The sequence below is a fragment of the Dasypus novemcinctus genome, chromosome 21, assembly GCF_030445035.2.
Source record: "Dasypus novemcinctus isolate mDasNov1 chromosome 21, mDasNov1.1.hap2, whole genome shotgun sequence".
Lineage (NCBI taxonomy): Eukaryota > Metazoa > Chordata > Mammalia > Cingulata > Dasypodidae > Dasypus > Dasypus novemcinctus.
The window spans coordinates 70824804-70841082 of NC_080693.1; the positions used below are offsets into that span (position 1 = coordinate 70824804).

The 16279-nt window shown below is 56.8% G+C and overlaps 1 protein-coding gene across 1 annotated transcript in view; it reads right to left on the bottom strand.

Moving 5' to 3' along the window:
• Window positions 1–809: 809 nt before the first annotated feature.
• Window positions 810–16279, bottom strand: part of CACNG4 (calcium voltage-gated channel auxiliary subunit gamma 4) — a 51325-nt gene continuing 35855 nt past the window's right edge. Inside the window, exons 2-4 of the mRNA XM_004450047.5 lie at window positions 12347–12430; window positions 6224–6364; window positions 810–2717 (exon numbers count right to left, since the gene is read on the bottom strand). Of these exons, the coding sequence (XP_004450104.2) occupies window positions 2182–2717; window positions 6224–6364; window positions 12347–12430 (761 nt within the window). The 3' untranslated portion in view covers window positions 810–2181. The remainder of the gene's footprint in view (window positions 2718–6223; window positions 6365–12346; window positions 12431–16279) is intronic.

Consider the following 16279-nt stretch of genomic DNA (forward strand, 5'->3'; position numbering starts at 1 on the left):
GCGGGCAGGTCCAGGCTGACGTCAGGAGGAGGGCGCGCGCGGCCGCCGGGCCCTGGCCGGCAGCGGGAGAAGGTCTGTGGAGGCCAGAGGCCCTGAGGGTGTGCTGCTCGCGATGCTGCCCTCCCCCTTTGTCCCTTCTTCCCCTTCCTTCTACTCTTCCTTGGTCCCTAGAGCGGGCCCTGGGCTCTCTGCCTGGGACCGGGAAAGAGGTAGGATTCACTGGAACACAGCTTTCTCCGTGGACTCGGGGGGACTTCCGGGGCCGGGGGTGGCGACGTGGCCCACCCGGAAGCAATGGCGGGGCTGCCTCGCTCTGGAAGCCACGGAAGAAAAGTCGGGGGGCCTCGACGGAAGATGGGGTCTACAGATTACGTCCCCTTCCTTCAGCTGGAAAAGACGGCAGGAGAGAAGTGGGGGGCGAGGGCGGGAAGAGGGGCGACCTATGGCAGGGGCGGGCGATGAGCCCGGGGGCTTCCGGCTCGCCGCTGTGCATGCTGGGAGACGCCACCGGCGGCCAACCTCGACCAGGGAAAAGGGTCTCGAGCAGGAACTGAGGGTCCCGGGACCCCCGGCTCCGCTCGGCCGCCCACGGGGGCACGCGGTGGGCGGCGGCGGGAAGGAGGGTGGGCGTGACGCATGACGTCATCGCCTGGCAGGAAGGAGCCGCGTTACTCCTGGGAGGGCACCCAGGGGCGCGTGAGCAGGTGGCTGAGGTAAGAATTTGCTCCTCACGTCTAAGTACAACAGCTCCCGGGATCACAGACGACTGCTCCGAATCGAATTATGAAGTCTCAAAAAGTAAGAAACAATTTATCTTTAGAAAGCACATGGTTTATAAAAAAGAGGGCAAGCTCCGTGTTCGAGAGAGTTTTTCTTCTGAACCTGGACACACTTCTACTTTCTTTGCTTCAGGAGGAAAACAAAAATGGTTGGAAAAAGCAAAACCTCGAACCCGCTTCCTCAGTTCAAAACAAAGGGCCGAAATTTTTGTTCCTTTTGTAAGATGAAAGGAAAGCACAGCTCCGGCTTTTGTCCAAACTTCCTCTATTGAGTCCTTCAGGGGGTCGCAGAATAAATTACAAGAATGGGAGTTGGAAGAGGTGTTGCCGTTACTTTTTAAGATGAAATGAATGTAACTTGCTCTCCTGGCATTTATCTGCAGTAAATCGAGTTTAATAACCACTTTGGAGATGGATGTTTATTCTCTGATTTTTTTTTTCTTTTTGGTAGCTTTTCACCTTGGGTCTCCCTTTACTTGAAAAGGAGTTCAGGCTCCTGATGTCAGAGGTCAGTTGGGGGCAGCCCCTCTCCTGGCCCCCACTGCTTACAGGACAGAGCTGCTCCTCAGGTCGACATCCTTGGACCACTGGGGAGGGCACAGCAAGGGACCACGTGGCCACCCTGGTCAGTGCATCCTGCACTTACTTTGTGAGGCAGAAGGAGACAGGAAAGACACTGGTTTTTACATCATGTCCAGACAGAAACTTCCAGAATCAGACAGGAACGCTCAGCTATGCCCAGGCCCGCAAAGGCCCGCAGAGGCCGCCCTGGCCAGATTCCTCCTCAGACTTCTTTCTCTTCAGGTCCAGTGAAGTGGCCCCAGGACAGCACAAAGGCCAAAGCACCAGGCAGCCACAGGGCTTTCTCCTCAGGATCGCTGTTTTTCAACAACAGGCTGCTGCCAGAGAGTCAGGTAGGAAGAGAGTGCTTCCATGTCCTCATTTCTGGCTCAAAATAACACGGGGTCCTCAGATTCAGAAAGCAGCTGACACGCGTCCAGGGCCCTCCTCGTGGCCAGCGAGGCCTTCCCAAAGGCCCAGAGACAGGCCGGCAGGGAAGGCCCCGAAACCCCATCCTTCTGGCAAGATTTGCTTCCGAGAGGAGAGAATGGCTCAATTGTGTTTTTCCGGGTTGGCGAAGACTGTGCAGCTGCAGGATCTGCGGGGAGACCCTGGAAGCCCGAGGCATCACGGCACCCTTCTGCGGGCACAGTCAGCCTTCGGCGGCCGCCGGCGCCCCGGCTCCGGGCCCCTGCTCGGCTCTAAGCCGGCCCACGACGCCTTCCGGAGCTCAGCGGGGATGGGGTTTGGCTTCGCGTCCTCGCTCGTCCACCCAGGGGCAGCCGCCCTCCCGTCGGGTCCAAACAGCCGAGGTGCGGGGCGCTGAGAGGCAGGGCGGTGCTCACACCGGGGTGGTCCTGCGGTTCAGCATGCTGACGTGGAAGCCCTCCTTCAGCTCCTGCTGCAGGAAGTCGTGCACCTGCAGGAAGCCGGCCTCCGGGTCGGGGCTGTAGCCCGCGGCGGCCGCCACCTTGAGGGGCTCCCGCAGCGTGTACATGGACAGCTCGCCCATGGGGATGGCCCCGGCGAGCTTCAGCCCCACGGGGGACGCGTTCCTGGAGGGCGAGGCCTCGGTGGAGCGCGAGCTGGAGCGCGAGCGCCGCCGCCGGTACCTGTAGCTGGGCATCCTGGCGTAAGGGGAGGACGAGGAGGCCTTGAGGAACTCCCGCTTGGTCTTAAACCTCAGCTCTTTGTTCTTCTCGATGTAAATATTTACCGCCAGGACGCCCACGGTCTCGGCCACGATAAAAGACAGGGCTCCGAAGTAAAAAGACCAGCCGTAGTTGTAATGGTTCTTCTTGTCTTCGTCCCGCTTGTCGCTCGGGTCGCCCGTGTTGCTGGAAATGTAGACGATGATGCCGATGATGTTACTGAGGCCTGGAGGGAAGCAGGGAGCGGGGCGGGGGGGCAGAGGTTAGACCCATAGCTCGACCAAACGGACCCGTTCGATGGGTGTGTTTTTATTCTCGCGGCTACTTTTTGTTTTTTTACACTTTTTAAAACTTATAGTTAATAGATCACAAAGAACATTACATTAAAAAACATAGGAGGTTTACTTTTTCATTTAATTATTATTTTTTACAGGTGTACAAGAAGCTTCTGGATCTCTGCCAATCTGAAAAAAATAGCAATGTGTTGTTGTGTTTATTTAGTTCTGTCTTATTAAGGGTGACATTTTGAGCAGAACCGGCTGCCTGGGGTTGAATCCTGCTTCTACCAACTCTTGGCTGTGTAACTTTGGGCAGATTATTCTAGCTGCCTGTGCCTCAGTTTCCTCATGCTTACAATGGGAAGAGAAGTGGCCTGCCCCTCTCAGGGGTGTTAGGAGGATTAAGTGAGCTAATACATATCAGGTGCTTAGAAGAGTGCATGGAACACAGGGAGCCTTAGGCTCTATTACTATTTATTGCATTTTATTGTAAAGTCATGCACAATCAATTCTCATTATTCACAGTAGTTACGTTCCATAAAGCCATCAGGAATACTGGGTTAGCAAATACTGAACCATTGCTCCCAGAGGAAATTCAAGATTAGGTTCTGGGAGTCTCTGGTCACATTTACTCAGCCACCGACAGATCAATACATAACCCTTTTCTATGTGCATTTCTGTTTAAAGACACTGCTCTATTTCCTCCTTAAATTTGCATTCATGGTTCCCTAGGAAGTTCTTTGTTTCATCAGCCTTTAAGAGGCTGCCCCCACTTAACCCCATCTAGAAACAGGATAATGGCCTTCAGAATATTTTAGAGCAACATTTAAACAAAGCCTCTGAACATAAATTTAATGAAATTAAATCATAAATTGCATGGGGGGGCAGGTAAACGGAGCTCATTAAATAAGGCGTTGATCTATTAACATTGAACTCACTAACTCAAACAGCACTCTAGCTCTTGCCCGAATGAAGCTTATCTAATATGCGTATTTTCTCCATAAGGCACGTCACAGCCTTCCTGCACTTAGGAGCACTAGACAGCACTTCAGCACTATGTTTGGGGGCCATTTTAAACAACAAAGTCACCAGCAAAAGAGCACAAAAATGTGAAAAACATGGCACTAAATACATTGCAAAAGTGACACTTGTTTGTGGTATAAGACCTGAAACAGGAAGGCAGAGCATTGCCTTGTTCAACCTCAGCTGGGAACACGTACGTCAGGCAGCTCAAATTTTTGGCTGCTCTGTGCATGTCTTTGAACAACCAGAAAAGCGCTGCGATAATTGACTTTGGGGTTACAAATAAATTTTTGCAAGTTGGTGAGTTCACAAGTACGGAATCTATGAATAATGAGGATTGACGGTTGGTACAGCATTGCCTCTGTGCACGGCCTTTGCCTCTGTGCACAGCCTCTGTCCGTTTTCCTAAGTGCCTATCCCAGTGTGGAGGGATTAGAACACTCCCTGCGGAGGGGATCAGAGATCCGGCCCTGAGCAAACCAGTTCTGGGCTCTGACTCCTTGTTCCTTTTGCTGTGTACCCGAAGAATCCTCATGACATGGATTCTTACTCTCAGCGTTTGCCTCCTTTCTCCCCTTCTAGCTCTTTTCTCTTCTCCTTGTTTCCCTCGCTATGTCTTTCCTTCCCTACCCTTCATTCGGCACAAGTCTTAAGAATGCCTTCAAATCACATCTTTCCTAAATCCAGTTTCAGAGAAGTAATTGTGTTTTCTTTAGCCTCTCCCAGCCTTTGAACAGAGCCTGTCCTACGGCACTCACCATTTTCTACCTGGAATTCTGCGTGGGCCTGTCTCACCTCTCCGCTAGGGCTGGAGCAGCCAAGGTCCCACCCAGGGCCCAGGACCTACTCCTGCCAGGCACCCAGTGCTGCACGAGGTCCCATGTGCGGCCCCTTTGTTTGCCTGCTTCCTTGCTGCTGGGGTCCTCTACTCCCTGGCTGCACCCATCCCTTCTGGCTGACACCCCCTGCCCAGCCCCAGGCGCCACTGCCCTCTGACCACACTGAGTCTCCCGCATGGACTGTTGAAGGCTGTCTGGACCTGCCCCTGGCGTGGTTCTCCTGGGGCAGCTGCAGAAGGCACCACCTGGTACCCACGAGCACCGGCATTGGCAGTTGACAGCCATGTGACTTCATGCGAGCCCCCTGCCTTCCTGGGCGTCTCCTCAGAAGATGGCACAGACACCATCACGCACCCGGAGTGCCTGGCCCGGCGCCCAGAGACTCGTGTGTGGTACAGTTCTTCTTCTCTTGGGGAAAGAAGCTCTGAAATGATTCGGTTCACGCCTGGAGAAACCTGACTGCTTAAGGGACCAAGGCGGGGGTGTGGGGGCGTCAGCGTGAGAGGGGGAGTGTCCCCACCTGTCTGCCCTGCCCCCGGCCCCCTGGCCCAGCCCTTATGGATCTAACCGCTGCTCTGGGCTGAGGTGAAGAGAAAGGATTGGTGGGTGAGGCAGAGAGGGTCCTGCTTCTTCACAAGTGGTACAAGAGCAAGGGGTGCTGACGGAGGTGCTGAGGACAGGCTCCCCTTCTCAACACACGTACCGCACTCGTGTGCACACACCACACCCCCACACACGTGTGCTGCACACGTGCACACACCGCACTCCTCAACACAACACACAAATGCACACACCACATTCCTCACATATGTGCTGCACGTGTGCACACACTGCACTCCTCACACACACATGTACACATGCACACACTCCTTATGTACATGCACTGCACATGTTCATGCACCACTCTCACACATGCACTGCACACGTGCATCCACACACTTCTCACACACACCTCACACAGGCACACACACCACACACACACATAGCACACTCCTGTCACATACTCAGCACATACACACCCGGATCTCCCCACCCCCGCACACATGCATATTTATTGCGCTGGGATTTTAAAAAGCTGAAACAGTGTCAGAGAAAGAGGACAGGAACCGGGGCCCAGCACCCAGCCCTGCCGACCAGAACAAGTCCTCATCCGCCTCCAAGAGAAACCGTGAGGACAAGACAAGGGCCGAGCAGGGGCTGGGAGGGTGCCGCTGGCCTCCTCTTGGCCAGGAGTCGGGCAGTGGGGACGGGCTCCCCGCCGAGCCCCCTGCTCACTGTCCTGGCACGCTGGACTTGTCTGCCTCTGGGCATGCCGGTCATGCCTGCCCGCTCTGTCCCCTTGCCGGGGCTGTATCCCCTTGTCCTGTCGTTACCTGGCCAACTCCAGTGTTGGCCCCACGTGACTCCCCCTGGCACCTCCCCTGACTCCCCAACTCAGACTTCCCTGTTCCAGGCGTGAAAAGCACCCTGTGCACTTTGCACACCTGACTTTAAAGATGACTCAGGCCTGGCACTGGCAGAGTCTGCCCTCCCAGCAGGCGGTGTCCCTCCCCTGCAGCCCCGCGTGCCCTGCCCCAGCCCCGGGGGCTAACCTGCGGCCACGAAGAGGATGCCTGCGCTGAGCACGATGTTGTTCTTGCGGCTGTAGATCCTGCCGGCACCAATGCAGAGCCCTCCGAGCAGGAGCAGGATGGTGCTGAGGATGGGGAAGACGCTGGAGGCGCGGACAATGCCTGGCCGGGAGACAGCAAGGGGGCCCTGAGCCCAGGAGGCGCCGCAGGTGCTCCCAGGGCCCTGAGGCTCGAGGCCCTCCCAGCTGGCGGCTGGGCCCACAGGTGCTGTTTCCTGCCCCTGGTGTCCTCTCCCCAGATACCAGGTGGCCCTGAGTCTGCCCCTGTGAAGCCTCCAGAGCCTGGAAAGCAGCACGGGTGAGGGGCTGTCCTGCTCCGTGGCTCGGTGCATGTGCTTGGGCCCTGGATGGCTCCGGGCATGGGTCCCGGCTCTGTCACAGGTGAAGTCAGGTCCCCTCTCTAGAACTCAGTTTCCTCATCTGTGAAACGCGGTTCTTAGCAGTACCTATGTCCTACTGGCTGAGCTGGGTGCCAGGACCCAGCACGTGCCGCCAACCTGACAGCCTTCAGCATCACCCCCATCATCACCTTCATCATCCTCAGGTGACTGGCAAGGAAGGAGAAACTTGGGACTTGCTCAAAGTCACAAGGAGGGGGCAGTTGGGTGGAGAGAAGTGTACACAGACTGCCATGCCCCTTGGGCCGAGATTTGCACCTTGCAAATCTGCCACTGACCAGTCAGGTGATGCAGGGCAGGTGCCTTCTGTATCTCCTCCATTCTCTCTTTCAACCTGGGGACAGTAATAACACTTACCTGGAGTGGCTTGAATCATGGCCCCCAAAAAGTTATGTCCCAGGTCTCATCCTGGTACCTATAAATGGGACTTTTTAAAAGGGTTTTTTCCAACCTAATCAAGTTAATGGTCTAGGGTTGAGTTCATCCTGGGTTGACAGGGTGGGCCCTAAATCCAGTGACAATGTCCTCACAGGAAGAGGAGAGGCCGAGGAGGGGAAGGCTGGGTGAAGACGAGGCTGAGCCTGGAGGGACGCTGCCACCAGCCAGGGAACACCTGGAGCCACCAGGAGCCGGGGGCCCGGAAGGACAGTCCTCTGGAGCCTCTGGGGGGAGCGAGGCGCGGGACACTCTGATTTCTGACCTTTGGCCTCCAGAACTGAAGAGAATAAGTTTCCGTTGTCCTGAACCCTTCAGTTATGGTCAACTGTAGGCAGCTCTAGGAAAGGGATACACCACCTCACAGGGTTGTGAGAATTTGCTGGTACAAGCCACGTAAAGTACAAAGGAGGGGCTTAGGGGATGTGAGCCCCCCTCCTTTAGCACTTGGAGCTGGGAGAAAGGGCAGAAGGTTGAGGGGAGAAGCCCGGAGCTGGGGCTCCCTGAGGTGCCCAAGGGTCTCCAGGCCCAGCAGAAACCCCAGCTCCGGGCAGTGGGTGGGGGGTGCTGGCAGCAGCCACCTTAGCCAGTTGAGCTGCCTGGGGGCCTCTCGGCCTCTGAAGGCGGCGTTTGTGTCTTTTGTGGCCCCCCAGTGTGTGCCCCTGGCCTCACACAGAGGGGATTGTTCATGGAGCTTTAAATGAATCTCTTCTCTCCGGCACCGCCGCCCCCTCCCTGCTCGCCTGCCTACCGCCGCGGCCCTGTGGTGAAGTTGTCTATGTGCTTCTGAAACGTGCCTCAGAGCTGTGCCCGCCACAAGAGCCCGGGGCAGGTCCCCCTGCCGCCTTGAACTGCAGGTGGGACAGGGGGCCGGGCCCGCGGGCACAGAACCCGGCCCAGGGTTCCCGAGGCCCGGGATGGGCTCAGAGCCGTCGGTCCTGCCCAGAGGAGTCCTGTGAGCCAGCCCACGCCTGTTCTCAGCTCAAGCCCGGGAGGGGACCTGCCTCTGCCTGGGGGATGGCCACCGCCCCCTAACTCGGCCTCACACGCACCAGGGAGTGCAGAATCTGGAAAGGGGGCAGGAGGGATGGGTCCCCTGGGGCCAGACGGTGTGTGGGGGCGACCCCGCAAATCCTGTGCTCCACTGGGGGCAGATCCCACACCTGCTTGTGGTGGGCAAACCAGCAAGAGCAGTGGCAAGAGCCGGAGCCCTTCAGGAGGCCCTGCAGTGGTGATGGAACTCAGAAGGAAAGCGCAGATGTCCCCAGAAGGTTCCAGAATATATGGCATGAGGTGGGGAGGGGGGTGTTGATTTCATTCCTGAATTACTGAAGACAGTGTTAGAAGACAGCCTTGGACCTGCCAGGTCTGGTGCTCCGAGCCTGGAGAGCTAAGCTACCACGGGGACAGGCTCTCCTACACACAACCCCACCACGGAAGCTTCTGCTACCTTCTCTGACACATCCATTCTCCACTAGAGTATCAGCTCCAGGAGGGCAGAGAGCTGTTTCTTCTTTGTTCACCAATGTATCCCAAGTGCCCAAGAGGCAATGCTGGGCACATAGCAGGGCCACAACAAATTTTTGTTAAATGAATTCTCAGGAATGTTCACCTCCCACAAACATCAACGCCTAGGACCTCTCTTCTGTGCTTTCAATAATTTGGGGACCGATATCCTGGACACAGACCAGAGGAGGGAATACCAGGAACCAGAATGGCCTGGGAAACACCCGTGGATAGCCATGGTGGCCACATCCTTGGGCTGTCCTGCAAAGATGCTCACTCCCCTCTGGCTCCAAGCTCTCAGGTACCCACACCTGGAGGTAAAAATGATCAAAGACACATGCACAGTTTGGTTCCCAAGGCCAAATATCTCTTCTGCAGGCTCTCGGTGGAAAAACAGCTCCCTGTCGGGCAGTCAGCAGCCCTATTTGGCCCAGCAGCTGCAGCTCACAGGCCCCAAAGCCGTCAGCCCTGCTCTTCCTTGGGCATCTCTGGGCTTGTTAATGAACCTGGCCAGTCTCCCCACACGTGCATGTAAGGAGAGCATTTCCTTCCCAAATAAGTTTTCATTGCTGCTGTCCTGCCCCTATCATTCCATTTGGGAAAAATATCCCCACAGCCTTCCCAGCTCTTCCACCCTCCCGCGGGCGCTGCTGGTGGAGCAGGGGGAAGGACAGGCTAGCTCAGGGAGGCTTGGCTCCCCTGGGCCCTCACTGCCCTTCTCATCGGCCTGTGCCCAGGAGGCTGACCATGGGAACTGTGTCGACCGAGGCACCGGGCTCTCTTAGGTAATTTATTTATTTATTTATTTATTTATCTCCCCCTCCCCCCACCGTTGTCTGCTCTCTGTGTCCATTTGCTGCGTGTTTTTCTGTGACCACTTCTATCCTTATCTGCGGCACTGAGAATCAGTGTTTCTTTTTGTTGCGTCATCTTGTTGTGTCAGCTCTCCATGTGTGCAGCACCATTCCTGGGCAGGCTGCACTTTCTTTCATGCTGGGCGGCTCTCCTTATGGGGTGCATTCCTTGCGTGTGGGTCTCCCCTACGTGGGGACACCCCTGCGTGGCAGGGCACTCCTTGCGTGCATCAGCACTGCACATGGGCCAGCTCCACACGGGTCAAGGAGGCCTGGGGTTTGAACTGCGGGCCTCCCATGTGGTAGGCGGACGCCCTATCCATTGGGCCAAGTCCGTTTCCCCACTGGGCTCTCTTGGCCCTGGCTTCTGGTTGGGTGCAGCCAAGGAGAGACAGGTGAGACTCCCCTGGCTTCCTCCTGCCAGGCAGTGGGATGAAGTGGCTGCATTCCTTCAAGTAAAAGCCAGCTCCTGTAGCCAGTCCCTACTCAGTGTTCTCCTACCTGCCTCCTCCATCTGACAGTGTAAGGGCTCTCTGCAGTTGCCAGCCCCAGGGTGCTGCACCCTCCATCCTTGGTGGGTTTCCCTTATCCTTGCTCACAACTTTGCAAATAGCCCTTTGTTAAATACCCATCATGTATCCCATTTGAGCGTGCCAAGAAATCCATGTTAGCTGACCTCTGGACTGATGGTTGTGATGATTTGAAACTGTTTGTACCCCCAGAAAAGTATGCTCTTAAATTTAATCCATTCCTCTTTGGTGCATAGGATCTTAGATGAAGATGTGACCCACCTTATTAGGGTGGGTCTTAAATCTTTTATTGGAGTCCTGTATAAGAGGATGAAATTCAGACAGAGAGAGAAATGGAAGCAAAAAGCTGAAAGCAAAGAACCTGGAGCAGAAGGGAGAGACCAGCAGATGCCACCATGTACCTTGCCACGGGGCAGAGGAGCCTGGGATCACTGATAGACGGCCTTTGGGAAGAAAGTATCACTTTGGTGATGCCTTGATTTGAACATCTTTCTCAGTCTTCAAGCTTCTAAGTTAATAAATTCCCATTGTTAAAAGCCTGGCCCATTTTATGGTATCTGCTTTGAGTACCTCTAGCAAACTAAAACATGGGTCATGAGGCCAATCCAGAGAGACCCCAGGGTTCTGGGGTCCGTAGGGAGGACAGGGCAGGAAAGTAAAGAACTGGCAAGTAGCGAGTGGCAATGCCCATAACCTAAGGAAAGTTCAAGTGGGAAATGGAGAGAAAAAATCTCCAGCACCTCGCCTTTGAGATGTCCCAGCAGCACCCCATTGAACAGCTCTTTCCTCACAGGTCCAAGCTAGTCAGTGGGGCCTTAACAGCCACCTGGTTGCCCGGGGCTGGGCGAGGAGGACAGGTTCTGAGTTAGGGTTGATTTTCAGCTGAGCTTTCCCAGCTGGATGGGCACCAAGGGCTGCTGCTGCTGGCTTTGCAGGCTGTGCATGGTACAACTCAAAGGGCATCCTTCACTCTGTAGTCTACGCAAATGGTAATCCTCGAGTTGTGCAGTGTATAGCCTGCACAGTGTATAGCCATCTGTGGCAGTCCTCCGGACATCTCATTTGCTTGGTTCACTGTGGGCCCCCCAGTAAGCAGAAAGAGAGGAAGGTGGGCGGAGGAGGAGAAGGTAAGGGAGGAGGGATGGACGGCAGCGATCTGGCCAAATTCACTTCTGGGTCTGGCTGGAGCAGCCTGACACTGGCCCCAGGCTCCATGGGAACCACACACTGTTCTGTTTCACTAGATGACTCAGAATCAAGATCATTTCTCTCAGGAAAAATGATCCATAAGCAGGTGCAGAGTGACTTGTGCCCCCTCTGAGGACACTGGTATCGATTCTCCATAAATGAGGCTGGGCCTGTGCCCACAGGGGTGCTGCTGTGAGCAGCGCGGCGTGTGTCCTGGCTAATGCGGGGGGGGGGGGGGGGGAGGAGACTTTGAAGTATTGCTGTTGTTTCCATTTCCAGGCTCCTTCCCTGGTTCCGTTCTTCCTCCAAGGGAGGTGTTCATGGGCCCAGGGACAAGCTCTGGATTCAGGGCCTGGGGCTGAGTTTGTTCTCTGGGCTTCAGTGGCTGCTGGGACTTCTGGGCTCCAGTCTCAGGGGCCCAGCCCAGTCAATGGACCCATATGGGGGCAGGGGCTCAAGGGGCCACCCGTGGACAGAAAGGTGGCTCCACCAATTGGTCTGAAACATGTAAGGCCCACACAGAAGTGGGCTGCCCCTGCCACCTTCCTCACCTTCTCCAACAAGCTGCCCACTACACTTTGGGGATATGACTCCCCAAAAGGCTGTCTTGATGTACAATTTAATCTGCTTTTTCAAGAACAGAAGGCTGGGGGTATGGGGGAAAGGGGTGGGCAGGTCCAGCCCTGGCAGGGCAATGTGCTGGGGGTTACATCCTCATGCTCAGCCCGAGAAGCACCCATAGTTTTAACCTCTCTCACCACAGCCCAGCTCTGGTCAGTCATCTCCTTTGCAGCTGGCCATGCCCAGAAGCCCTGGAGCACCCACACCCGCATCCTCTTGCCTGGGTCTCAGACTCCCTGCAGTCAGGGCCCCTGCCACCCCGCTGGTGACTCCATGGGGCCCCTAGCCAGTCACAGCCATGCTGAGCAGAGCCCCATTCTCTGAATAACCATGAACTAACCATGACTCTATCCTTGAACTAACCATGACACCATCCTTGAACTAACCATAGCTCTATCCCCTGAAGTAACCATGACTCCAGCCTTGAAGTGGCCATGACTCCAGCCTTGAACTGACCATGTCTGCACCAGAAAGGCAGGACCACAGCTCCCTCCACACCCACAGCCCCCCCACCCCTCCCACACAAAGGAAACAAAGGATTCTTGATACTCACGAAGAAGGTACTCTGAGCTGTCGTGGTCGTAATCATTGTCCTCGGGGAAGTGATTGATTCGGAAGCAGTGCCCTTTATAGATCCCTGGGGGGAGCAACAGGAGCAGAATGTTGCCCGTGTCCCGTGGGTCCACACACACTCTCCTCGCGGGTGCCGGGGCCGTGCAGGCGGCTGGGCTGGTGGGGCACAGCTGTGCTCCCAGAGAGGTGTGGGCAGACACCTTGGGGGCCTGGAGCGGGGACGCGCCCCTCGGCCTAGGGAGTCAGGGGTGGGCCCTAAAGGTGACCGCAGCATCTATGGTCCAAACCTGGACCCCCGTGAGAGTGCACAGGAGCGCCATCGATCCTGACGCAGGGACGGGAGGTGCCAAGCCATGTGTCCTGGACAAGCAGGATGTATGACTCCTACCCAAGGGCACTCGAGGGCCACATCTTGAAAAATGACACGACTCTGCCCACTGGGAATGGGGCAGCCTTTGTCCAACCCGACGCTCCAGGCTGGGTCGGACCAGCCCAGGGCCCAGCGTGCTGCCCCCTCCTCTTCCCTGGGCCCCGTGCTTCTGATAACGAGGCCTCGGGTTACCGTCCACTCAATCTCTTAGGATTATTTTTAAAACAAGGCCTGTCTCACCTCCCCAACCTGTTTTGTTGAGTGGAGTGTTTAGTCCTCAGGACTTCACATTTATTCCTGTCAAATTGAATTTTGTTAGCGATGGCCCAAGGCAGTTAATAGGGAGAAAATTAATGGCTGATGTGAGAAGTACAAGAGAAAGCCATTGCCACTCCACTTCACACACTTTCTCTCTTGGTGAGCTGAACACGTAATGTGTTACCTAGAAAGGGAGATTGAGGGCGGCTGATTTTGGGATCCCTGACTGGTGGTGTTGCAGGGAAGGGCTCCTGGGTCCCTGGCCCGTGCCCTCGGGGGGGGGGGGGGCCAGACACCCTCGCCCTCCCGTGGGTCAGGAAGTTCCCCCTAGTGTGAGGAGACTTCATTAGTCAAGCTCAGGGCGGCTATTTCCTCATCGGTCAAGTCCTGGAATTGGGCCGGAGGGAGCCGCTCCTGCCCTAGGAGTCTTGTGGAGTCTTGTGGAGGAAGGTGCAGGCACGTGTGCACCTGCACGTACGTGTCCATCCACACCCATCTCAGACCGCTCTGCTCAAGACATTTCCGCATGTGGGGGAGGCCCCTGGAAGGAAATATCCCCGTTTCCAGCGTCTTTTATTTTTTGCGGTACCGGAGCCGGGGATTGAACCTGATACCTCGTAAGCGGGAAGCCAGCGGGAAGCCACTGAGCCACATCAGCAACCCTGTTCTGCTTGTTGTTCGTTTTGATTTTAGGAGGCCCCAGGGACCAAACCTGGGACTTGCCCGGTGGGAAGCAGGCACTCAACCGCTCGAGCCACATCCACTCCCCTCCAGCATTTATTTCAGGGACATAGGGTAATGAGTGAATCACAGCCAGAGCCTTTGGGTTTCACTGAAAATGTGGAGATGGGTCAGAAGTGACAACGACCGGCTCAGACGTGGAGGCTGGCGAGCAAGGCTGCGCACTGCGGCGATGGGAGGGTGTGCGCAGCACTCTCGCCTTCCGCAGATCTCCCTCGCGCCCTCCCTCCAGCTGTGACAGTCCTGCTCTGGGGCAATGCCCCAGGGTGACCAATGACCCTCTCTTGCCGGGGACTGAGGGGGTTTCCAGGGATGCGGACCTTGCAGTGCTAAACCCAGGCAAGGCCCAGGCAAAGCAGAACGAATCGGCCCCCCAAGGAGCCATGTCTGGGTCTCTGGTATCGGACAGGCCTCCAGAGAGGCCCGTCGTCATCGAGGGACTCCTGAGGAAAAGCACGTTGCAGGGCGAGCTGGCAATGGCGCCGTTCACACCAGCCCCATCGTCTGCACCAACGTTACACCGCACGCGGAGGTGTCCCGCCCCTGCCCCACCGCAGACCCAGGGGGGTGTCCCGCCCCTGCCCCCCTCAGACCCCTCAGCCATCCTTTACTCCAGCCGGTGGGACACACACACACACACACACACACACACACACACACACACACACACACACACGCCGCCCTCTGTGCCCTGGGGGGACCATTCCAGAGTCCGTTCCACACTGCTGGTGGGGTGCAGGCGGCCTGGAGGCCCAGCACGTGGCCAGCCTGAGGCCGCCCCTGCACTGGCTTCCCTCGTCCCTCCACCGGGCCACTCTCCCCAGCCCCTCCTTGGGGTCCCCGTCCAGGATGCACCCCCCGCAGGCAAGCCCTGGGCCCAGCCAGGAGGACAGCAAGGTCTCGTCCTCCTGGGCGTAGCGCGGGGGCGAGCCTGCCCCAGCCCTGGCCCTCCAGGCCTTCCACCCTGTGCCCTCGAGTCCTCGTCTCCCGCCTTGCAGAGGACACCGGGGACGCCGGCCTGTGCGTGGCAGAGCGGTGGCCTGGAGCCCGGCTATCCGAGCCCCCACCTGGGCTCTTCCTCACACGCTGATGCTGCCTTTGCGAGGACCCCCTTGAATGCAGGAAGGGGGTCCCCAGGCAGGCGGGCCGGCCTCTCCATGACGGACAGGACGAGAGGCGGGAGAGCGACCAGCGGGCAAGCAGGGAGTAGGGCCCGGGACCCGCGCAGGCCTGGCTGGATCAGCGAGGCGGAGGCAGCAGGCGAGGCCTCTTTCGGCTCTAGCGCAGGAAGGAGGTGAAGACAAAGCAAGAGGAACAGGGAGACGAGGACGGCGAGCGGGACCCGCCTGTTCACGCGCCCTCGCCCACCAGCCGCATTTCCCTGGGCACCACGACGGCCCAGGCCCCGTCCTAGGCCTGGGGCTGCAGCTCTGCAGGAGACAAGACAGAGCCTTTCTTGATGGGGGCGGTTTGCAGGGGCACAGACCACACACAAGAAAGGAACTGGATGCTAGTATGGCCGTATCCCTGCGGGCCGCCTGGAAGCGCTAGAAGGCAGGGCAAGGGCTCCGAGGGCGAAAGGCGCATGCCGAGGCACAAAGAAAACGACGAAAGAGGTTGTTGATATGGGAGGAATGGGGGTGTGGGGGTATATGGGAACCTCTTATATTTTTTAATGTAACCTTTTTTTGTGATTTATGTATCTTCAAAAGGATACAATTAAAAAACAATAATAAAAAAAGAAAAATCTCACACCCTTTATACCCCCATAGGAAATAGAATATGGGTGGAGAATGGGAGTTGATGCTTAATGTATGTAGGGTTTTTAATGTTTATTGCAAATGTACGGAAATGAATAGAGTTGATGGTAATACAACTATAACTAATACTGCTATTTAGAAATGTGACTGTGATTTAAAAAAAAAGACTGTGGTTGGAGGGCTGAGGGTGAGGCCACACCCAGGAGCAGGTACCCCAAGTGTCCCCCACCCCCACCCTCCCGGCCAGTACAAGGAATGGAGAAGAACCCCAGAACCCCAGGCCCAGTGCAGTGGCCAGGGAGGAGGGGAGGGAGGCAGGGGCCACGGAGAGGTGGGCTGCCCTCTGGAGGGGTCCCCAGCGGCGGAGGGCTGGGGGTGCCCTTGAGGGCGGCACAGCCTGTAGGGTACATGTCCCCACGGAGGCTGCCTGGCAGAGCCGGGAGACGCCGTCCCCGTGGGGTGGCCCCGCCTGCCGCCTCCGCCTTCCGGGGTGGGGTGGGCAGAGGACCCTCAAGTGTGAAGGGAGGAGGTGGAAGAAGCTGGAAGAGAGAGAAGGAAGGGGAGGAGGGGGGCGTAGGGCCGGCTCTGCCCCAGCCCACCCAGCCCAGGCCGGGGGCTTTGCTTCCTTCCCGCCCTCCTTCCCCTCCTATTTTCTTCCTTTTTCTCATTTTCTCTACACAGCTTTTCTTCCTCCCCCACTTCTTTTCTTGCCTCTTTCTTTTTCTTCCTGTTCTTCCCCCATCCCTTCATCTTCCTCCTCCATCTTCTCACGTGCTCAGGATTG